General features: G+C 40.3%; 2 protein-coding genes across 3 annotated transcripts in view; both read left to right on the top strand.

Annotated features, from left to right (window-relative positions):
* The first annotated feature begins 159 nt into the window (after positions 1–159).
* Positions 160–9,979, top strand: LOC108875436 (high affinity choline transporter 1). Its single transcript, XM_018664399.2, has 9 exons — positions 160–630; positions 2,882–3,071; positions 3,203–3,316; positions 5,131–5,286; positions 5,405–5,553; positions 5,784–5,930; positions 6,659–6,812; positions 7,226–7,443; positions 7,540–9,979. The coding sequence occupies exons 2-9, from the start codon at positions 2,888–2,890 to the stop codon at positions 8,053–8,055; spliced, it is 1,638 nt and encodes a 545-aa protein (XP_018519915.1). The 5' UTR covers positions 160–630; positions 2,882–2,887; the 3' UTR covers positions 8,056–9,979.
* Positions 9,980–12,440: 2,461 nt separating this feature from the next.
* igf1ra (insulin-like growth factor 1a receptor) overlaps positions 12,441–24,914 on the top strand; it is a 76,043-nt gene continuing 63,569 nt past the window's right edge. The window contains exons 1-2 of one of the 2 annotated variants that reach the window (XM_018664014.2): positions 12,441–13,682; positions 22,405–22,968. In XM_018664014.2, coding sequence (XP_018519530.1) covers positions 13,577–13,682; positions 22,405–22,968 — 670 coding nt within the window. In that variant the 5' untranslated portion in view covers positions 12,441–13,576. The remainder of the gene's footprint in view (positions 13,683–22,404; positions 22,969–24,914) is intronic. The other variant, XM_018664015.2, reaches the window with a different exon arrangement.

Below are 24,914 nucleotides of genomic sequence, written 5' to 3'. Positions count from 1 at the left end.
TGGTAGATTTACTCTACACAACCTGCACGGTTTCACAACTTACCATGCAGGTAGTGTTACCTTTCGGGCATCATGTTTCTGCATCCCAGTGAGCGCACAGTGAAAACCATCTCAGCATACAGGGTTTAAACTGGATAAGATGGTGTTTTTCCACATGGCGGTGGGGACCACGTGCGTGTGATCACTATCTTCTTTATTATCTTTTTCTTTTAAGTATTCATTATCAGCGAGAGATAACGCTCTCATTTATTACGGCCTCTGGCTCGGGCTGCGTTCAAGTGGAAACGTTTCATCTACGCCGGTTTGCAACATTTCACAGCTGAATTTAAATTGTGTTCACATTTACAGCCGCGCTTCCAATGTGGGTGTCGTCTAAATGTTACTTGAAGGCGACAGTGTCGCAGGAAACATCAAGTGTTTGCAACAGCACATCCAAAGGAAAAAAATGTCTCCACTGCTGTTTAAAAACGTTTCCGTACGTTGTGACAGCTCTGAACGCGACCCCTGGAGTCGGGTTTCAGCGGAGACAACAATAGAGAAGAAGTGTCCAGCAGGGTTTATGCATTACAAGACAGTACCTCAGCGGAGGCAGCAGATGTGTAGAAGAAAGGACATCGACTCTGTAGAAAGGTACGTTACGTTAGCCACCACATGGGAGTACAATTTACAGCTACTCTTGTTTCATCCTTTGATATTTGCTGGCTGAAAAGAAAGAAAAAAACGGAATGGTTATTGTGTAATTAAAATACATTTAATTTGATTCATTCAACTCACTTGGCTGAGTTAATATTTGGGTAATTTTTTACCCACATTTTATAACGCATGGAACACAACGTTAGCTAAATGTGGGCTGCCATCGGGGGTCTAGCATGCAGCTATCTTCTATTTTCAGCCTGACAGTGAGAACAGGCGCTCATACATGAATCTGTTTACACGGGATAAAACCGATAAATACATTGATAACCACACACACACACACAAAATGTAACGCTGTGTAGCTACTGATAATTTCGAGTTCTGATGAATTATACGTCTCTGTGGCGTCTGCCCTTTCTCTGATCGTCAGTGCTAGGCTATATAATCTTATTTATGAGGGAAACATGATTAAATGTAGCACACGCGTTAGACATGACAGTCATCGTTCAGATGATGGAGAAATTCTCTGTGAACACATTTTGTGGTTGATTTAGGTTGATTCCGAGGGGATCTGCGCGCTTAAATTGTTGGTTATAGAGGGATTAACATTAGGAAACCATTCAAAACTGCCGTTTTCATATATATATATATGAATATGAAAACAATATATATATATATATATATATTATATATATCTATATATATATATATATATATATATATATATATATATATATATATATGTATGGGTTAGGGTTATATTAGGTTATATTACTAATACCATGTACTTTCCCTGCTCATTGGTGGAGTAAACTGCCTAAGGAGATATGTTACACTGGTTTTAATCAGTGGTGGAATGTAGGTTACGTGCAGTTTTTCCATTTCATCTAAACAAATATAGTTCTATTGCTTATGTTACATAAAAAAACGCGTTAAGCTCGTAAAATATAACGTAATATTGTTTTACTTGATACATCCACCAGCGTATCAGGTGAAACAGCTCCACCCCCCAAAAGCTTCAGCATTTAAATACGGCTTACATAATAATATACCAGAAATAATCCAATATTATGGAAAGTGGTCATTCAGCCTGCATAATGAGTACTTTTGATACTTAAAGTAGTATATTTTGTCGGTAATGCATTGATACTTGCACTGCAGAAATTTTAATTCAGGGCTTTTTCTTGTAATAGATTATTTTTACATTGAGGAATTGCTGTTTTATGTAAGGTCTGAGTGATTGTAAAACTGTTAATTTGGCCTATCGCAGTCAGAGCACCCTGATGTAGCTGATGATAAATGTGCACAAATATGAGAAAATATAACCTTATAGCTTGGTGATAACTCATACGGAGGAATTTGGATCAATAAATAATGACGGATATAATGAGGATTTTACCAAGATTGGTTACTGATTATGCTATTACAGAAGTTCTGCATATTTTACAATGGCAAACCCTTCTGGTGTTTATACTTTCCCATGAAACAAAACATTAGTTAAGGACTAACTATCATTAACAAACTTAAAAGCATATAGTACATTTCTGATTAACTACACTACACTGGCAATCTTTGAAAAGAAGAGGATACAAAGTGAGTAAAAAAAAAAAAAACTAAGCCAGCTAAGTGGAATTACAATTAAATCACTTTAGTAATGACAGTTTTTAATTATTTAGATTTTATAGTTAACTGCTCAACAATATTTTCTACAAAACTTTTTTAATTGAAGGAGATTCTTCTGGAAATAAACAACTGAAGTGAACTCAAACTTAAACATCTCAGAACTTTTTTCCCTATAATTAGTACTAGATTACAAAGCTCTGTCAAAGAAGCTGCCAATAACCTTGCAAGGAAATTGTGGACCTATAATTTACAATGAAACCTGGTTTTACAAATGAGAGCCAGACTGCATTAATGCTTTGCTGACACTTAGATGGAGGAAGTTGTACAGCTAGTGATTGTACAATATGTGTACTGTATAGCAGATGAGTGGGAGAGGCCCTGACAGTGCCCATTCACAGGCTGCCGAGGTCAAGTTGAGACTTATTTGTCCAAAAAGGGCTTATCGCTCTGTGCAGTGGTGCTTAGACCATAGCACTAACTCTCATTGGAGCTTTCAGCATAGCCTCTGACTCCTGTTAAACTAAAACAGCCACTTCTTTGTTTATACTTATGTGAACTTGTTGTGCTTTACATGATATACTGTATGTCAGTGCAATTGATGAACTGTGCATTGTGTAACCAGACAATCATGGCAGTGGATGTCCCTGGACTGGTGGCCGTGGTGGTTTTTTATATTGTCATCCTTATAATTGGAGTCTGGGCATCTTGGAAATCCAAGAAAGTGGAGAAGACATGTGCTGGAAGCAAGAGCGAAGTTACCATCATCGGTGACCGGAACATCAATGTCCTAGTCGGGGTTTTCACCATGACAGGTAGAAGCTTTCTTTTCATGCCTACCATTTAGCACTATTTGATAAGTGTTCCTCATTGGGTGTGTTCTGTGCTCCTTTTTCTCTGTTTCGTTACCCCTGCATTCACTTATTTTCTCTCGCTTTGTTTTTAGCAACATGGGTCGGTGGAGGATATATTATGGGAACTGCTGAGGCTGTTTATTCTCCTACGCAAGGTCTTATTTGGGCTATGGGACCTCCTGCATATCTTATCAATTTTCTTTTGGGTAAGTAGTTGAAACCCATGAGGCCTCTGTTTAATGCCGTACAGAAGAAGAAGAGGTCACAGTTATGGCATAAAAGTTACAAGTGACAAACATGATTACTGAACTGCTCCTAAAATGTCTCTGACATTTGAGCTTTTTCTTGGTTTGTCTAAGTAGTAGCACCCTGCTGATGTATTTTCAGCCTTGCATACTCAAGTGTCACAGGATGTGATAGCTCACGTGCTTGTATGCGTGTGTGTATGTGCGTGTGCACGGGTGTGGCGTAGTTTTTGCTGACAGTCTTTAACAATAGTTTAGTCAAGAAGACACCAGACGTCATGCAGAAACAATTTACAGGGCATAGATTCCTAGAAATTAATGCGATTTGCACACTAAACACTAAATGACATGTTTGACGACCAAGGCGTCACACACACATTGAACTGAAATTACAGAGATATGTCATATAGGCAACCTGAGATTATGTCAGAAAATGAATATTTCTGGCAGACACTGTGTGCCATAACTGCACACAGTGCTGATAGGACGTCTGACTAATCTAAAGAACCATCACAAAAAAGATCTGATGAAGCAGATGTCAGATTAGGTGGGACCTGTAATAGAGCTATCTTTAAAGAGCTTCAGTAACTCTGCATTCAGCAGAGGTGCATCTAGAGCTAAGCACAAGATTTCATCCTCTCATACTGTTTACCTGCTTACCACTGTTGTGGGCTTTAACCTATCCTAGCATGCACTGGACAAGATGCAAGGTACACCCAAATATACAGTAGTTGACTGAGACTTAGGCAGAGTTCAGTAGAACTAATTTTGATTCTTCACATGTTGTCCATCGATAAAGAAAGAAAACATAGTTTTGTTTCCCATTATTGCACCCATGTACAGCACAAAATGGTTTTTGACCTTCAAGACTGATGAATAATCCAAAGAGTTTTTCATCATTGAATTCATTTTCCTGTGTTTGCCCTGTAAGAGAGAGAGATGCTAGGATGCACGTGCAAGTTACTGTGCAGGTCGTGCACTCGTTCAAGTTGGCAGCAGAAACTATAAAGCAGCAGATACTATAACCATGACTAATAACTCACAGCACGTGATTTATCCAGTGCATGGAATATAACGTATATCAAGCCATCTTATGGTGCAAAATATTTGGAATTTTCCCATGGCAGATACCGTAACACAGACTCTCAGAGATAGGACAAGATAGAGCCTCCGGTGGATGGACTAAATAGCCTTAACATAACACCCCTCAGAGTCATGATTTACACACATCCTTTGTGAGGAGGATTTATGTGTTACAGAGAATCTACAATGTGACTTCGGTTCAAATAAGTTAATGTTTAGGGTTAAATACCCGATAGAATCTTCACACATGTATGTATGTGATGTGGTACCATGAATAATATTCATATTTGGACATGTAGTGGGTGTTATGTGAATTCGTACTTTAAAATTGCCCTGCCAGGAAGACTCCCTTCAGAATTAGGTGGTATTACACAGTGTTAACAAGCATTGCTCATCTCAGTTCTCTCGCTTCAAGAAATCCTTCAGCTTTAAGACATCTGGGTCTCCTGAAAATTCTTCAGCAGATTATGAGATTACCATCACAACACCTACAGACAGTTATAAAACTTTCCACTTTATCTGCAACCAATGAATTGTTGCTGTTGTTGCTTAAAAAATGACATGCTATTATTTTCTTTTTAACAACTAATCAATTAATTTACTAATCATTTCATCCGAAACTTTAAACCATCAAATTATTTTCATGACTGAACAGTTGGTTTGTTTTCTTTGTATACTCTATGTACATTAAGGAGGACTATTTTTTGCGAAACCTATGAGATCGAAGCGCTACGTGACCATGTTGGACCCGTTTCAGCATCGCTATGGCAACATGTTCACCGCAACACTATTGCTCCCTGCTTTGGTCAGTGATATTTTGTGGGTTGCCTGCATCCTTGCTGCCCTGGGTGAGTAAGACTTTGTAAATAAGTGACAACTTTAAAATGAAATCGTAATACTGTGGTTCTGCGATAATCTGCCACATTACATTTGTGTTTACTGTTGAATTTTCTGTTTGACATCCAGGAGGAACGATGAGCATAATTCTTGGGTTGTCGTCTGCCCTCTCCATCGTTATCTCGGCAGCTGTCTCCATCACCTATACATTTCTAGGGGGTCTCTACTCTGTTGCATATACTGATATCATCCAGCTCTCCTTCATCTTTGTCAGCATGGTAAGAAACAGAGGATGCACAGAGGGAGAGAAATATAGAGGATGGGTGCAATAAGTAGTAAGTGACAGAAATGACTGAGAAGAGAGAGGGAGGAGGGTGGAGGGATGGCAACAAAAACAGTTGGACTTTTACAAGATAGATAAATAGATTCATAATGAAATTTGAGTAATAGCTGGCTTGTCCTCGGTTTTGCTATAACTGCTGTTTTTTTCTGTTTTTTTCTGTTTCAGTGGCTCTGTATTCCCTTTTTGGCACTCAGTCCTGCAGTTACTGACAACTCACCAACAGCCCATCTCAACCAAACAAATAGCCACTCGTGGCTAGGAGAGCTGGAGCTGGCAAATGCCGGAAAATGGGCAGATGAGATGCTGTTATTGGTTAGACTTTAAATTATATTTTCTATCACTGTGTGTGTAATGGAGGAAGGTGACTGAAGCACACTGCATACATGCAGCCACATAGTGTATCTCTAGTATGGGTTTCCCATACATTCAGAAAAGCCTGTAATTCATTCCAATCCATTGCAGCTCTGATGCACAACCCAACATGTTATGCATCAGAGTTATTTATGTACAACACCATTTTTAGCATTGGACTGTATGACTTGTCATAACTTATGTCAGATGTCTTTGTATCAGCTGGCAGCTGGTTAATCACAGCTCTAGTCAGGTGGAAGGTGATATTGAAAATGTGAATGTCATGGTATTATTTGTGTAAAAGTAAATTGCAAAAGTAAAAACAGCTGTTCTCAAATAGAAAATCTAACTCTAGTTAACAGACCTTTTTCACAACAGACATGTTGACTTGTCACAGTAGGAAAAAGTACCGGTATTTGTAATAACAATGATCGCTCTGTTCCATTCAAGTGCTCCAGTGAGTCATGACAGTGAGCCAGCATGAACAGCACCAAGACCCTGAAACTGAAGCAGCTAAATGGAACTCAAGACATAATACATCCATTATTCATGTTATTAGATACATCTATGTTTGATCAATCAAACTGTCTGCTGCTGTGTGAAAGGTCTGTTAGGTGAACTACATGATTTGCAAAGTTGTTCACTGACAACGCTTGTGTTTTTTGTGCATGTGTGTGTGTGTGTTGTAGGCTTTAGGGGGGCTGGCTTATCAAGCACTGTACCAGAGGATCCTCTCTGCAGCCTCCTCTGCTCAGGCTCAGGTCACCTGCTTTGCTGCTGCCGGGACAGTTTTTATTATGGGAGTCCCCTCAGTGATCATTGGAGCAGTGGCTGCCACTGCAGGTACACATTAATGTAAACACACAGGTGCGTTTGTGTACTATGTTCATTTACACAGCATATTCTAACAGTTAGTCCCCATTATCATGATAAATGGTGTGGGGTGATATAATCTTGGTTGCATTTGTATGTGTGTGTGAAAAGTTACTGTGAGCATTCGCATAACTTTATTTTTAGTATATCATACTGATAATGGTGGGACATAATGTATGTCTGTTTTCAAACAGTTTGCTTCCTTCTCTCCAATGCTTGAGTTTTGTTTTTTGTTTTTTTTCTTTCTTTCTTTTTTTTTGGACACCATCACCATAATCTTAAAACATTTCTTCCCCTCCCATTATTTCTTTTCCTCTCGCACCTGTCTGTCTCTTTCTCTACCTCTATATCCCCTCCTCTCACTTCCTTTCCTTTTCTCTAAGACTGGAACCAGACAGCGTATGGTCTACCCCCTCCTTTTGAACGAGGGGAGGCAGGGAAGATCCTGCCGCTGGTCCTGCAATACCTCACACCCACCTGGGTATCAGTGTTAGGCATTGGTTCTGTGGCAGCAGCAGTTATGTCCTCCATGGACTCTGTGCTGCTGTCCTCAGCATCCATGTTTACACAAAACATTTACAAGACGACTTTGAGGAAGCAGGTGTGTGGGGGTGTGTGTGTGTGTTTGTGTGTATTTGGTTCAGTATTGAGCAAAGTAACTCAATTTTTATTGTCCCTCTCTTCTTTCTTCCTGCAGGCCTCAGAGCAGGAGCTGCAGTGGGTGATCCGTGTTAGCTTGCTGCTGGTGGGCCTGGCAGGCACAGGCCTGGCCTTTGGTGGTGACAGCGTGTTTGCCTTCTGGCTGGTAAGCGGTGACCTCCTGTACTGCTTGATCTTCCCACAGCTCGTCTGTGTGCTGCACTTGCGCTGTGCTAATACCTACGGCGCTATCAGCGGCTACGTAGCTGGGCTGCTGTTGCGTTTGGTGAGCGGGGAGCCGTCACTTGGGATCCCTCCTCTCCTACTGTATCCTGGCTGGAAGGAGGAAAACGGAGTCATCACACAGTATTTTCCCCACAGGACTGTGTCCATGCTTTCCTCTGCGATATGTGTTATTACAGTATCCTGGCTGGTGGATCTAGGCTTCTGTCACCAACTAATTCCTCATTCATGGGATTTACTGGGGGTTTTTGAAGAGAGAAAAGAAGCAGAGGTGGAGGAAGTACCTGTTCCTCATGAGGAAAAGAGCAGTATTCTTAATACAAAATTCTAGGCTTAACTTCAGTACAACCTCAGCCAAAGTATACTTAAACCTCTTTTTATGCAAATTCCTACCAACATTCTTCTCTGCACAGACTCCTTATGCACAATCCTACATGTACTGTAGATACACGTGTTTAATACTGATTTATATATGCTTTATACGCACAAACCTCTGACCAGCAGTATATGGAGACTGATTCAGGGGGGCAGTTGAGACTTGGTGTCTCCTAGAACAGAATGAAGGCCACATATGAGGACCTGATCTTAAAGGTGCTATAAATACATTTTTTGCTATTGGCACATAGCCACCATTAGCATTAATAGCTGTTAACTTACCAGTCTAGAAGATACATTGTGAGTTCAGCATCATACTTAATTTCCTTCACCAACACCTGTCTCTAGTGGTGGATAGCAACGTCAGTTGCAACTTTGTTTTGCATCTATTTCTCTCACTTCTTTTCTGCTACTGAAGTTAGCATGCTAACCGGCTAGCCACAGCCCATCCTGTCTCATAATACTGCTTTGCGATAGTGAGTCGCTGTAGCATCCAGTCTGCTCTCAGTCCAACATGAAAGGATTAAGAAGTAGCACTGCCCAGTGGGTGTATTCTAACCACTTGTCTTGTAAACAAAATAATGGCTGAAAGTCTTGGTAAGTAAACCACAGTTAATGCTAACAGTGGCTATGCAGTAATAGCAAAAATTTACATATAGCACCTTTAATGTTAGAATTCACTTTTTCATACAGTCGTAATCCTCTGAAAATGAACCCATTTCTTTAGTTGCTTATCACATGTAACACAAACTCTTTAATAGTTTCTCAATCAAGTCTCCCCTCAAACCTTCAGTAAGTTAAACTGTACCCAGATTGTGTTATTTAATGTGTGTAATCATTCATTACCTTCTAAGAAGCAGTTTTTTCTCCTTAAACACTCAGGAGACAAAGCTATTGGAGATGCAATACTTGAGACGTTGAGGTTGAGTGTTCCTCAGAAACAAATTGTTTAGCAGGAGGCGCCTGCTGGTAGAAGTGTTTGTTATTATTTTACATTTAAAGGGATCACCATTGAAGGACCATAAAGATATAGAATTATTCTTATCATTTTTAGATGTTTTTTGATTGCAAGTGTGCATAAAAAAGATATATGTCTCTGATCTTTGCATCTGATTGAATCAGTTTCTTTTTGTGTGCTTGTGTGTGAAAGAGAGAGAAGACAAAGAAATACTTGTACCAGAGCACAAGCCACATACTGTGAATGTTATTTAAATTACTGTGCATAGAGTGCCAACACAACTTTTGCCACTTTACCTAAACAAACTTTTGTAAATACAGATTTCAGTTACACCACCTAAAAGAATTCGCCGTTGTTGCCTTTACAGCAATGATCAGTCTTTTTGCTACAATAATCTTTTACATGCAGTATATTTTAACTACAATGCAGCTGCAGTGCAGCAGTTGCAGCAGCAGAGGGCGACACCGAAACACTGAAAGGACCTAAACAGCCTGAACCAGGATGACTCCTCAAGAGGTGAGATTTTTTTTTAGAAAAAAGAAGAAAAAATATATATATTATACAAAACTGCTGTTCGAAAATATAAATAAATAAAGATAAAAAATGGTGCCTTTGAGTTTGCATCCATTTTTAGCACGAGGGAAGATGCAGTCTAGTCTTTTACACTTACTTGGCAGCTCATTTCACCCCAACAACAGACCAGTAGACTGATGACTTTAAATCTTATACGTGAGTATTACCTAACCCAAGTTTAACTAGAGTTTTTTTTTTCATTCTTACCGCATAAATTATGTACCAAACACCAGCTATTCGCTCCATTTACACGCTGCTTTCGTCTTTGCACATGTATTTATCGTATTTGAAATTCAGCTTCAAAAACGTTTAATGTAAATGAACAAATAAAAGGCCTCGTCTGAATTAACATAATGCTTCTCTGATATATTTTCTGGCAACATTCAAAACGAAAGTAATATACGAAACGAATATGTGGACATTTCGTCTTTCTGTGTTTTAAATTCACTAATACATTACTAATATAAAGGATGTGCTTGTCAGGAGAATAAATATTTGTCATGGTTTTGTCAGAATCGTAACACTGCATTAATTTCCCGATTGAAATGTAAGTTAATTACAATCACAATTTTAAAAGTCGATTTGACAGTAAAATGTTGAAGAAAAAAAGTTTAAAAAATTGTGCTTTAACGTGACTTTGAGGGTTAAGAATCAAAAACGCTCAAAAAATAATTTGAAATTTGTAATGATCTCACAGTGAAAAGTTTTGTGGTCACCAGTTTAACCTGTTAAAATGTGATCTTTCTGACGGTGACATTATAAACCTGCATTCAGGATCAAACGAGTTTCAGAACGAATAGCGACGCCCATCTCACACTGCGCCGTCTCTGCTGTGCGTATGGGATGAATGAACGATAAAGGCAGTGCTGGCAGTCCTCCCTTGTGTAAAAATCCATGTCAGATTTTACTCTGGGCCTGTGACGATGGTTTGAGTGTAACCTATGGTACAGCTCCAGTGCACAAAATAGACTTCATGGTATGGAAGTTCTGGCCGTGCTCCTTTTCACTCCAGAGGCAAAAAGTCCTATAATCTCTCTCTCTCTCTCTCTCTCTTTTTTTTTTTTAAAGAAATAGGGAAAAAGAGGTGTAATTATTTTAAACTGTATACTGTAGTAACTTAATAGTTATTTTATAGTAAAAAAGAATAAATAATAATGGTTGTTAAAACACCATTAGAATAACAGAATGAATGAAGAATTGTATATAGCTTACTGAAAAAGTCCCAATTTGAGATAATGTCAAAACAGATTTTATTCCAGGCAAAGCTGTTAATTATTTGCAACAAGGACATATATGGAGTTTTGAAAGTAAGTAGTTTAACAGAAACATTAATCCTGTTCATTCATTCAAGGGATTTGTTGCTTATTTTGTCCCCTGCTTAGCTTCAGTGTCTGTGTCTCACATCAACAAAAAATCTCCAGTTCAAACTGAAATCTTGTTGAGTATTTTTCTTTCTGTCAAATGATTAAGAAATAAGACGATTAAGGAGTTCATTTGAAAGGACAATGAGTAACGCTGTATGTGGACAACAAAGCGAGTTCAAATTCTTTAGAGTTACACTCTCACATTCATTTTAAACAATGTAATCATTTACCTCTCTCAGACACAAAGTTATTCAGTCAACAGTGAACAGCCTTGGAAGAAATTAATCACAGATAGTATGTTCTGGATAGAATTGTTGGATTTTGCACCCATAGTTTACCTCAGCTACTTTTTGGTAAAATTCCACTGTCCTGACAGGCTTTTAGTAAGCATTTTTGGAAGACTGGAGACTAATTAATTTGCTAGGAAGGCCCTACTGGCCCCTTATATGTTTCACCAATACATTTTTCCCCAGAGTCCCTGACACCAAACAGTATTGAAATACCAACACTGTATAAGTCTGCTGTATGTCAATGAGTGGTGGACACTTTACTAAATAAAACACAAATCTCTTTAAAGTATGGGCCATGTAATATGGACTAAAAATATAAATAATATTAAAACTACATTTAAATGTTGTTTAATGAGCCAAGTATATCCAAACCTAGTCACTGCCTCACATGGTGCCTTTGGGGCCCCTCACGTCACACCAGAGAGTGCGTATTAGAATTCATTTTCTTCATTGCTACCTGGGGCCAATTTCACACAAATGATTTACGATTTGCTTAAACGCAGATTACGGGTGGTGGCAGCCTCTGGTTCACAAATGATTGACACTCACAAATTGCAGAATTTGTGAGTTCTGCCGGTAATGCCATATCTGATCTCATGCTTGTGCGCAGATCGCAGATAATGTGTGCTATTTGTTTTAACTGATGAAATGTGTCATCTCATGAATGTGAGAAGAAAGTATCTCGTGTTGTAGATTTCAGTTCAAACGTTTGCACATTTGGTGAAACTGGGGCCCCCTGGTAATCCTCTTGCGACCCCTTGTGTGGGTCCCGGCCCTTAGGTTGGGAACCACTGATTTAATAACTCAAATGAGTGAGGAGATACAGACAGAAACTGTGATAAATTTTACAGTCATTCCTTATCTCTTCCACCAAATATGCTTTAAAAATGGGATTCATCCAGGGGTCCTCAGCAAAATTAAGACTGATGTGTGTCAGCTAAAGGTATACTCACAGTAACTAGGAAGCCTGAAAACTATACCAGCACATTCTAAACCTCTTCATGCCTCCAGAGACACCCTGTTGGGTGTGTGTGTGTGTGTGTGTGTGCCCGTTTTTGTGCGCGTCCTGTTTGGGCTGTCGTGGGTTCCGAGAATCCGTGGCTCCGAATCCACTCCGGGTTTTCCAGCCTCCTCCCCGGCCACCTTATCCGTAGCACTATGTGTTTCTGTGTGAGAGAAGCCGACTCTTGTTTACAGCAGAGATTCCACGGAGGAGCGGAGACCCACAGCCTGCTTCAACCGAGGGCAAACCGTACGATTTCAGTGGCCCCCCTTTCCCCTTGGATATACGCGTAACGGGAGTTTTTGTCTTCTCCGTTTTGTTACCTGTTTTTGCGAGGATAAAGGCGAAACAAGAAACGCGCTTTTTTTTTTTTTTTTTTTTTTTTAAAAGAGGCAACTCCTTGGACATATTCTCCCTCCCACCCTAGCCGAGGTCGTCTAGCTGGAGAGCTGGAGACCCATTCTCTTGCGTGGCACAAGTCTGGTATTTTCTTTCAGCTGCAAATCCCGACTGACGGCAGAGATAAGTCCGACCCGAGGAGCTGGAAAATTGGTTTTGGAAAAAAAAAGAACGACTTCTGTCTGCGGGGCCAGGGCTGCTTGGTGCGGGATCGAGAGCCTGTACTGGCTGAATGGCATAGGCAGAAAAAAAGGTTTTTCATTCATTTTTCAACCTCCCAGCCACCACCCCTGTGGATCTGGACGTGTTTTCTGCCACCCCTCTCCTCCTCCTCCTCTTCCCCTCATACACAGCCATTCACACGAGGGGGGGATTCTTGCGAGCGACACTGGCGTTAATTTATTATGGTGGCAGAGGCGACTAATAATAACATTTAGTCAGATATTTTCATTGTTATTATTACCGGGGCCTGATCGCACTGTACGCGCACTGCTGTTTTCAAGAGATGGAGACTGAAGATGGGGATTACCATCATTTATCCAGTAAAATCACTGGCATGTGTGCCATACCAGCCGGCGTCAGAGTATCCTGTGATCGGCAAAAATAGCAGACTGTTTTAGTGATTTTTTTCTTCTTCAAAGAAATTCCCTTGTCATCACAATTTCTACACATTTATTTCGATTTTTTTATAGATCAAATCTTAGTGGACAAGCAGCCACGCATTCGCAGGCTACCACAGAGTAGCCTCCTGGGCTACAGACACGTTTATATTTTCACCCATTTTTTTCATATTAAGGCTCCTTTTTTAGAAGCTGCTGTGTACATCCTTCTTTTTCTTTCACTTTTGTCCCTGCCTTTTTTTTATTTTTTATTTTCTTAAGAGGAGAATAATGCTCAGGAACATGAGATCTGACTCACCGATGGGTAGCCCGACCTTGTTTTGGGGTCTGATGCTGTCTGTCTCCACTATCTGCATTTGGTCCACATATGGAGAGAGTAAGTATATATTGTAATATTTTGTTTAAGTTTACTGGTTAAATACGGGGGGGAGGCCTCCATATATAAATGCTTCTTGGTAGCCTAGTTTAACCTCTTGTGAAGCTGTATTTGCTGACAGGTGGGGAATAATGTGAAAATGTTTAAAATGTGTTTATTTTTTTATATTTTCTTTAACACTTAAATAAGGGGAATACCTATTATATCAGGACTCCAATACGACAAACCTATTGAGCCTATAGCACACCGACGTGCGCCTGTTACTTATATTAGCTGAGGAGGACCATGTGGTACAGTTGCCGTCAGTAGGTGAACACATTTAACAGAAAAAATCTACCTCATTCTAAACAATATCCCCTCATTTGATGAACCAGCGATGTTTATTTAGAAACAGAGAAAGATACAAGGCACATGTCGCCATGATCCTCACAGTGAGCATCCAGAAAAGCAGAGGATGAATCCAGGGACCAGAGCTGAAGGTTACTACGACCATGTGGCCATTTTGCATTTCGTAGTGTGGCGTCGCTGCGCATGAACAACCTAAATCAGATAAACCATTGCCTCTTAAAAGACCACACAGTCATGAAAATACAAACAGGGGGCAAATAACATACTTCAGCCGATTATCTTTCTAAATAGTGACTATGAAAAAATAGTGTCGGAGATGTTTTATCGCTTGTCCTTGTTTCAGTAACATTACATATGATAATCTGTATATAGAGCTATGTAATGTTAATTTATGCAAACCTTAAAATACAGATGCACCTGAGCTTTGGTGTGTTTCCAGTCTACTCTTAAAGCCACGCTCATACACACCGATGAAATGAAGTAGAAATGAAGTAATGAAATGAAGTAAAACATAAAAGCAGTACAAATAAACCTGTTGCAAAAACACTGAGGAGTAGGTGAGGGTGCTAATTTTTTTTTCAATTCTGAAAGTTTCATTTTCTCTGTTAGATTCTCCTTTGTAGTGTGTTGCTTTAGCAGTCTAAAATATAGGCTTGTATTAATAATTTTTCTGGAAAGTTCCTAAATATTCCCACTTTTCATAGTATTAATTATATAATCCTGTTTTATATTATGGTTTAAAATTTAGAATGGGCTCTTAAATATTTTGATGCACGAATTTTTAAGTTTTCTTATCTAATCTTAAGTAATCTAATCTTATCTAATGTGCTGTGTACACAGGTAGCTGCTGCTAAAAATATAAACCACTAAAAATCAACGAGGGTTTCTTCTCTTCTTAATTGTTATTCTGTACAGCCATCAGAGTAATTTTCTGTAACTGCTTGTCAATGATGTTCTAGGCTTTTCAGTAGAAACCCTCTGAATATCATGTGGGGCAAAGATGATACCTAATCTGGCTTTCAAATACTTCAGGCCAACACCAACTGGATTAAAGAGATGATTTGGCAAATTCCTGATTTTTGTCTGTGAACTAAATATCCAGCATAGAAAGTAAAAACAAGTGACAAAAGGATACTGTTTAAGTATCCTACTTAAAACAGGGAACAGAATGTGGTGTATGTAGCCAGAAAAGTGAGTTTTAGTTCAAATTGTTTCTTTGATTGGATTTCTGTTAATAATTCAGGCTCTTTCATTCTAATACTGCAAAATCTTGATCTTTTTGAAAGGAGAAACATTTCATCTGACAAGTCAAATGCCAGAAGTCGCTCATTTCCCTGCTGCTCAGTAAACTTCACGACCTCTTCAGGTGCATCTTTCCACCTTGAGCCCAGAGTCTGCATTGCGTGTCTGTGTAATGTGGTGTGTCGTGGCTTGATTTGTTTGTGTATTAAGTGTGTGTTTGCGTCACCTCCTGTTATCCTAATTTGCCCGTTTTCAGAGAGGATATGTGGGATGTTAGGGACAACTTGACACGGGAAGGAGACATGTTGACTAACCTCTATTAGCATTCAAATAGAAGAAGAAAAAAAAACTCCTATTGACCAGTGTCCCGACTGCAGCCATTGTGGGGGGTGTGTTTCTTCGCACTCCTCTTAGCTCTCAGTGAGACACCCATGAGCGCAGTTGGGGGTGGGGGTGGCCTGAGACACAAGTGCTGGCTCTCAGATCTTGACGCTCTGTGGTGTATAATACATTAGTCCAGAACAAAGAGTTCAAAGACAATGACTGTGGTGAACATCAAGTGAGGGATGAGTCCTCAGCCCAGAGTTTATCACTTGTTGATGATGTTTACTTCACTGGGCGGTGCGGGGATCAGAATTTCCAGTTTCTACCATCACTTAGTGGAAAATCACAGATATCCAAGAGCTCCATTAGGAGTTGAAAACTCTTCTGCTCTGTTCGTTTTGATAATCTGTCCACACCAATAAAATGTAATTAAGCTCCCTTTTAACTCTCACCACAGTAAACTTTCCATGCCATGGCTTCCAAGTATGCAGCAAACAAGTCTCTAAAAGGGAGAGAGAGAGAGAGAGAGAGCGAGCGCATGAGGGAGATAGAGACTTGGTGTTTGGAAATAGAATGTGCAAAAATACACTTGCAAGAGAAACAGACTTGGTTTTGTTGATTGCAAGAGTAGAGAGTTTGTGAACCGTTTTATTGGCTTTTGCTGTTCACACGGAGCAGTCTCCCTCGTGCAGACCGATGAGCTTAACTTCATCACTTGGCACCACTATTATTAGAGTTATAAATAGATGTGACACCGACAACATTGGTACAGGGGGTTGTGTGAGTACAGACACCCTCTGTCCCATTACATGAGGGCACACCAGTCTTCCTGTTCAGTTATTTATGAAAGGACATGTTGCTCTGGAAAACTTGAATCGGGGCATAAATAATCAAATGTCAGTGAGCATTGTGTTTGACAGGCTCACCCACCCACCCCTGCCCCCCTCTCCTCCCCTCTCTTCCCCTCCCCTGTCACCCCTACCTTTCCCCTTGGGGTATGGCATGTCGCAAGTACAGCTCTCCTTGTCGTGACGAGGCAAGTGGCTCAGATATGACTGATGTCACTCTACTCCAAGGTGCCCCGCACACATCTTGTGACTGGGACTACACGGTTACACCCCCCCCCCCCCCACCCTCCTCCACCCTACTCCTGGCCTCGGCCAGACGCAGGAATGCCTGTCTTCTCACCCCCAGCGAGAAAGTGTAGCGAGTGTTCCTAGCCCTATGGCGTGTTTGTGTGCGCGCATGCGTGACAGTGTTTTGTGTGCGCGCACACACATGTGAGTTTATTGTGCAGATCTCTGCGTGTACTGCAGCAGGACTCAGCGTGACAGCCTGAGTCAGTGGCGTGCCCCTGTGTAAGGATGTGAAAGTGTGTCACTGGGCTAGTTTTTGCAAGAGCGCAGTCGAACACTGTCCTGCAGCTCTTCCAGGCTGCCAGCTGAGGTTTACAATGCTTAATTAAACACTTTATTTCAAGTGGCCCGTCATGGATTTGCTCAAATGCAGTCTCTGGCCAACCGCACATACATCATCATGGGCTGCTGGTTTAATGGCCCGTGGAGTATTGTACAATTTGTGAGATGATTGCAAATGTTAGCTCTTCTAATGGATGGCGCTCGCTGTATCAGTTGAAAGATGTTCATCAAGAACCAAATGTGGATCAGTTGCGAGGAGAGAATTCATCAGCCAAAGATTATTCTCGGAGGTGTTCCCAGAGTCTTGGCGAGAATCCTCTTCGTTGTTTCATGTTAATCAATCAGGCATCGCTTGGCCATTTGTGATCATTGTAAAAAAGCATATCAGTTTCTAATGCCGGCAGAGAACTCTGAGGTGTGAGTTGTATATACACGTGATCGAAGGGGGCAGGTGCATAGCATATAGCAGTGAATGGTCATAAAAAAGCAGCAGGCTAGTTTGTCCGAAGCATCAGATTAAGGCTGATGTTAAACTCACAGTTGATGCAGTTAAACATCTCGATTCGTGCTTGATTATAAGTTCATCACCATTTAAACTAAAACACTAAAAAAGTCCCTCCATTTTTCTTCTCTTGTAAATAATTATTGCCATTGAGGACCTTTTTATTTTGATATTCAGCAAATTTAATGTGGCTATTTAAAGTAATCAGGGTATGGTGTACATGTAAACACAGAGTCTTATTACCTCCTGCCCTCTCCCCTCATTTTGGGAGGCGGGGAAGAAGGGGGGTCTTTGTGTGTGAGTTGTTATGATGGGGAGTGTAGTGTTACTGTTTGGGGTTTTGGTGATATCTGAGCCACAGTGTTTGAAGTAACGTCCACTGAGGGGAAGTGGCCCACCAGACTGCTAGTCAGATGACTTCCAGTATGCTGGGGATTAGGGCCAGTTGATGTGGCAGGTGTTAGGGGATATGACCGCTCAGTGACCGCTCAGTGATCACTCAGTCCCTCACTGCTCTCACTAGAACGGGACTTTAGTGGAAAAATGTTGACACTAATACAGGTCAACATGCCTGAATATTTTCAACATGATACTTTAAATTGTTCCTTTTTTGAACAGTTCTAAGTGGCAGAAATGTAAAGTTTAATTATTAAAAACGAATGACTTTAATGAAAAAAGAAACTGAAATTCATATCTGTTGACACCTTTATTATGCATTAAACAATTAACATTTTCAGTGTAGTGCCCTAGCCTTGATATATTCTTGAAGGAGAATGGCATCAAACCAAATATGTCCTTATCATTACACTTGCTTTGTACAACATGCATATTTTTGTGTAAGATACATATATTTAAATACCTTCAAAACTTCAAGTTCTCCACAAGTGTGGTTAAAAAAAAAAATTCATTCATTTAGAATATGTATAAAAATGTTATATAATGCATAGAAATGTGTGGACCACCTTTAACGCTACGGAATATAAAATATAACATTGCAATGGGCAGAAGAGTAATTGTTTTGATAATGAATGCGACTGCGTTAAAGTTAATTTTTCAAGTCATTTCTTTTGCAAGATACAGCTCCTTCTCTGTTGTTGCATTTGTTGCTTGACTCCTTTTTATATCAGAGATTAGTTTATAATAGTAAAATTATCATCAGCAGCCCTGCCTGGACATTCACATGGCACATTGACAACTCTGCAACTGCTGGGGTCACGAGAGTTTTAGGACCCCAAAAATGATGTCCCAAGCCAGAAACTCTGTCCTTAAACTAAACATGGGAGAGAGGAATCTTCCTAATAACGTTCCTGGAGTTTACAGCTGCATGTCTGGAAAAGGATAAAATTATGTGCTTTCCCAGAATGCTCAGTCTGTGGCCTTTTGCTAAGCAGCTGGACATGTGGCCTGAAAGTCCAGATTTGAATCTTCTGTTTCCCGTTAGGCCAAAACTGAGATGAAGTTTATTTACATATATGGTACGTTTGCAGAATCTGAATCTGATTTCATGTGAAGTCAAGGTAAACAGTACCCTTTAGCCTTGGCTTAATTTGACTGACTTACACGGGGGTCATGTTTGACCGTGTGTGTGCGCGCGCATGCATGCGCAGGTGCGTGAATGTGTTTGCGTGATGACATTTCCACAGGGCGCCAGGGCAAGGTTTATCAATCATAAACATGAGCCGATGGATCCCATTACGCTGTGGAGATATGTGTGTTTACTCAGCAGTGTGAAGAGCAAAGAGAGGCAGGAGGGAGAGACAGACACATGTGTGCAGGCTTATCCCTCTCTGTGGACACTGGTGCTGAAATATTCACATCACTCCTAGGTCATTATTGTCAGGGCTTTAATGTTTTCTCCACCCAAACCCCACCCCACACTTTTTCTTGTTTATGTAATGACGAATAAAGGGTTTGGTATCTAAATCTTATTTAAGCATTGTTGCCTTCATAACAAATGGATTGACTGGCAAGAATCAGAGAAGCCTGGGGGCTTAGTTTGAGGCAACATCCTACTCAATCCTTTTCCAAGGAAATGATTGGAATTCCTGGTACTTAACATGCCTAATGAGTAGAACAAGGAAATCACAAAGAGGAGGTTTTTCTTTCATTCTTCATTCCTTTCTCCCTATTCTTCGTTCTTTTCCAGCATTGTTTGTGTATTAATCAGTTTCAGTTATAGTCACAGTGCTTGGTATTTACAATGCCCAGAAATGCATTTTCATGCATTTAGCATTTTATGTTTTACACCAGTAGTATGGCTTCTGATAGCTGTGCTTGGCAGAAACCTTATTGCTCCATTTTGCCACAGTATCTCTTTGCCCCCTCCCCCTTTCCATTCTCTGGCCAGACACCCCCTGATTTTATTAATGCCCTCATCAGGAAGTGGTGCCTAGAGTTTCTCTTTACTAACAAACAAATTAGTCTTTGTATTTGAGTGGCTCCACCCCTCCTCCCTCTCTCTCCGGCTGCTGGAGAAGCTGGAAGAAAATTCTCAATGAAACAAAGAAGACATGCAGCTCGATGGCTCACAAGTGGAGCCCAGGGGCATTGGTGTTGATTGGAGAAAGCAAATACTATTTTCTACTGGAGTAATCGTTTCCGTTCTAAATTTGGAGAAGTGAAACACCCCGACAGGAGCAAATATAGCCCATTCATCCCCATAAACAATGTGGCTTCTATTTTTGGCAGACTACTTTGAACAAAGAACATCAAACATGGCTTTTTTTGTCTTGACTGAAGTGCAGTTAATTTACTCACAGGGACATTTTGAGAGCACATACGTATATATGCCAAGGAGAGATTGTGTTTGTCATTTTTGAGCAATTTCTACAACCATTTTCTTATTTTAAAGAGACAATCTCGTGGCACAGTGTTTATTTTGGGACTAGAAAGAGTTTAGCTCTTTGCTTTATCCCCTAGCCATGGTTAGACAGTGTTTTGACAAGGATCAAACACTCTTATTGAAAACATGCCTGTTTGTGTCATTGGACGGCCGCTGTGACAGTGTCGCTCACTGCTACGGCGTCCTAAGCCTCTGTAAGAACATAACAGGTTTAACCAAGGAGCTTATATGTCAAGGCATTTCCTGTTCTGACTGTTGAACCTTCTTTTAGAAAGAACAAATAATATGCAACCTGTTAGCAACTATATCTGCACATTCTGCTATCATTCATTGTTCCATAGATATTTAACACAATGCATTGAGGGAGTTCAGAGGTTTTTTTGTTTAGTTAGTTGCTTGAAGCTATGTGGACAGATTGTGAAGTAGCTGAAGTAATAAAAAAAAAAAAAAAAATTTGATTTGATTTAAAAAATGTATCCACATATTGAATCACCTGAACATTACATATTGCAACAGTTGCAAACTTGTTAGCAAGCAAGGAGGGAAGTCTAAACAGTTTCTAAAATGACTGGATAAATGGTTCAACTAGTTAGTTAAAAGTAACAAGTAAATGGTTGAAATTGATAGCTAAAGTGATATATAGAATAGTCATGTACAAACAGCTGAAACAGCCTAATGTTGACACAGCTCATCACTGTGGCTAAATAGTTGGAATAGCTAAAAGATAATGAGATATGTTGGGTAATAGCTAGATAGTCATGGTAATAGCTAGAAGCTAGACGTGGATAAATGGTTCATGGTTAATAGTTAACAGGATGTAATGGTTAAATGATGAAAAAGCTAACATTAGTGGATAATGGTTGATATAGCGGCAGTTACATTAGTTACCTAAAAATACTGGATAAATGTTTGAAACGTCAAAATTGCGCCACAAGCGGCACAAATGTGGACTTGATTAAACTGAGCTGAACAGCGGCAGTTCAATTGTATGAAAAAATATTGTAACAGTGTCCACCTTTCTATCGTTAGTAGTGTTAAATTACATCCACTTTACTCTGAGATCAGATGAACACATTTGAAAATTCGATGGGTGGTGTCGAAGACGAGGAACCTCAGCTCATCTAACAGTCCTGTGAATGTACATCTGATAAAAAAAAAAAAAGATTATGGAACCACTGACTGCATTAGAGCACAATGACATTATGAGAATATTGTTTACCATTAATTCCCAGGTGAAGTAATTGATAGGGGCAATTAGAGGGGAGTTGATTGTCATCAATAATAAATGGTGCCTTTGTTGCTAATGTTTTGTGTGTGTATCAGTGTGTGTGTGTGTGTGTGTGTGTGTGTGTGTGTGTGTCTGTCTGTCTGTCTGTCTGTCTGTGAGTGGTGTCGGAGGATGCTCGAGGCACTGTGGTTTCAAGTGTTGTTTTCCGAGCACAGAGGAATGGCTTATTCAACCGCTGGGGTTATCTGAGGTGACAGACAAAACATTTTTACAGAGAAATGCCAGGCTTGTGTCTGATGTGATGGATGCGGAAGGTGTACCAACACGTTACCTTGTGAACCTGAAACTAAATAACAATTTCCTCAGCTGCACAGTGAGTCTTTATTAAAAATGTGTTCACCCCAGCTGACCCTGATGATAATCTCTCCCCTTGTTACAATAAAATTACCTCCCCTGAGAGAACACTCAGAACAAACATTAACTTCTTTTATACAGTGTAGAAACATGGTGTCCTAACACTACGCAGCTCTTTTTCAGAAGTCTATACTATTTGTATGTGTGACATGTTGCCAGCATAGTAGCAGCCTTACCATCTTGACTAACAGGATTATATGCTTCAAGAAGATTATTAGGATTAAAATCTTTTGGCAAAAGTAATCTACATGCTAATCTATACATATCATTGCTGTATTCCCCATTAAACACTCATGTTACATTCATTGATGATATAAAAGAAAATCTGTAATGCTCTCTATTGTACATGCTTTTTTTTTGGATGACGTGTTTCTTCATGTGTTGTCTCTCTGTGTTTCTTCCAGTTTGTGGTCCAAGTATTGACATCCGAAATGAGATCAGTGAGTTCAAGCGGCTGGAGAACTGCACGGTAGTAGAGGGCTACCTGCAGATCCTCCTCATCAACGACAAGACCAACAACGTCAACCAGGAGGTCTTCCGCTCCCTCAGCTTCCCAAAGCTGACCGTCATCACCGACTACCTGCTGCTGTTTCGCGTCTCGGGCCTGGACAGCCTCAGCATGCTCTTCCCCAACCTGAGTGTCATCCGTGGGCGCAATCTCTTCTACAACTACGCCCTTGTGATCTACGAGATGACCAGCCTGAAGGACATCGGCCTGTACAACCTGAGGAACATCACCCGTGGGGCCATGCGGATTGAGAAGAACCCTGAGCTCTGCTACCTGGACTCCGTGGACTGGTCTCTTATTATGGATGCCAAGCTCAACAATGTTATCAATGGGAATAAGAAGGCAAAGGAGTGCGACAATGTCTGTCCGGGAATCATGGAGGATAACCCTCTTTGTCAGAGGACGTCGTTCAATGACAACTATGACTACCGCTGCTGGACCTCTAACCAGTGCCAGAAAGGTAACATGGATTCTCTGTTTTTTATCTCATATTCAGTTTGAGGCAGGCGATGCTCCAAATGTGATTTGAGCTAAATTAGTTTTAATGATGGCAGTGTTTGTGCGATACGAGTACAGTAAATGCGGATGTGGCTTTGATCTAGGTAGGTGGTTTCCAGTCTCACAAACATTTTGAAATTGCGCATTTCTTCACCAGTGAACAAATCCCATGAATCTATGCGGTGTTTTTCCTTACTTTCCATCAGGCTGTAGGATTGTCCACGGGCCAGTGCAAACATTTCCTCTCTGTTCATTATAGAGACCTTGTCTTAAGATCTGGCTATTTGTGGAGTGAAGGATGGCTGCAATATAGAGCACTAGGTATTAGAAAGGCATACTCAGTTGAGGTTAAAGTCGCTCTGCCAAGAAATGAGCTAGTCTACCTGTCTGGACCATGTCAGTTAAATATTTGCCTTAGGGACTTTTAGCGATTTATGAAAAGGGGTATATTGAAGAATCTGGGGGAGGGTCATCCTTGTTTAACTTTGGCCCCGCGGTAGGGTCATGCATTTTTAAAAACGGTTCAGAGTAGGGTCATATCATTTATATATGTTTATATATATTAAAATGTAAATTCCCCTCAGTCTGCAGGTTTGAATTAATTCAGTTATGTTGCTTGTGTTCAGTTTGTCTCAGTTGTTCCTACAGCACTCAAAGAGAGTGTAGCAGCTTGTGGCAACTTTACATATCTTAACTGCTTTTTTTTTTCAGAGTGAGAGACAGCTTGTGCTTTTTGATTAGATTTTGGGACGACCAGATCGGCTGTCTCATGCCTGTCTTCAAAACTACCGTAGATGGCAGTTCAAACCTTTTGTAATATACTCCCGCAGCCTGTTTGACACAGACAGACTAAGCTGAGCTGTCGATGAGGCTTCTGGTAGAAATGTTCTTCTGCTTTCTGACATTAAACCAAAAAAAAAAAAAAAAACCCAACATCTCTCCTTGTTTTAAAATATCACGTTTCTCGCCCATGTCGCTTTCCAGGCAGCTATTTTTTCGAGCATGTTTCCTCCGGCTATCTATGCTTTATTTTTAACTTTCCTGCAAGGTTTCAGAGGGCAGGGTCATGAATAATTTTTCAAGGATGCAGGCAGGGTCACATACATTATTCTTCAAATGTGAAAGGCTCCATTGATGTTTTTATCAGAGGCTCAAATTCCTTTACAGGCCACACCTAAAAATAATGCAAAATGCTTTATCTCCGCAGTCGAGACACAAAAATTCAGAAAAGGCTATTATAGGAATATCTTTAAATACAAAAACACTTAAGCTCAATTAATGTATCTTTAAAAGAATTAAAGTGCATTAATACTGCTTCAATTAGATAATCTAGGTTTTCCTGGTTTATCTGTAGAAATTGTCACTGAAAGGCCTTTTAGATGCTAATATCAAGACGTAATAGAACAACTATCTTGTTGCTTCTTTGTTCTCATAGTTAGCAGACACTGATGCAGTTTACATGGAGGCGAAGTGGTGCCCCAGCTTAGGTGTTGTGTGCTATTTCCCTTTATTTGTTTATTTTGCATACAGACTATTAACACACTGGCACCTGAGGGATACTGGCCACATGTATTTCCCTCTCTCTGGACTCTGAATAATTCATGCTGCACCATAACTCAAAGGAGTAAATAAAAGATACACATTGTTTTTTTTATCTCTTGGATGAGGTCAACTCTTGATATGGCACAGAGGGCTTGTCTCAGACTCCTCCCGTTCTCTCATCTGTGTTAGATAATGGTGGGAAAATATTCCTCCGGGTGGTTTCTATAGAAGACCTGTGTACGGCTCCCATGGTCAGTTGTGAGTCTCAAACACCACCCTCCCTCACCCCCAGGGACCCTCAGAACAAATAGTGGAAATCAAGCTTGCGTCTTTTCCCTAGTGACCATGTCTGTCTCTGTAGAAAAG

The sequence above is a fragment of the Lates calcarifer genome, linkage group LG10, assembly GCF_001640805.2.
Source record: "Lates calcarifer isolate ASB-BC8 linkage group LG10, TLL_Latcal_v3, whole genome shotgun sequence".
Taxonomy (NCBI): domain Eukaryota; kingdom Metazoa; phylum Chordata; class Actinopteri; family Centropomidae; genus Lates; species Lates calcarifer.
The sequence above is the reverse complement of the archived record's forward strand: the minus strand, read 5'-3'. Positions and strand labels throughout refer to the sequence as shown.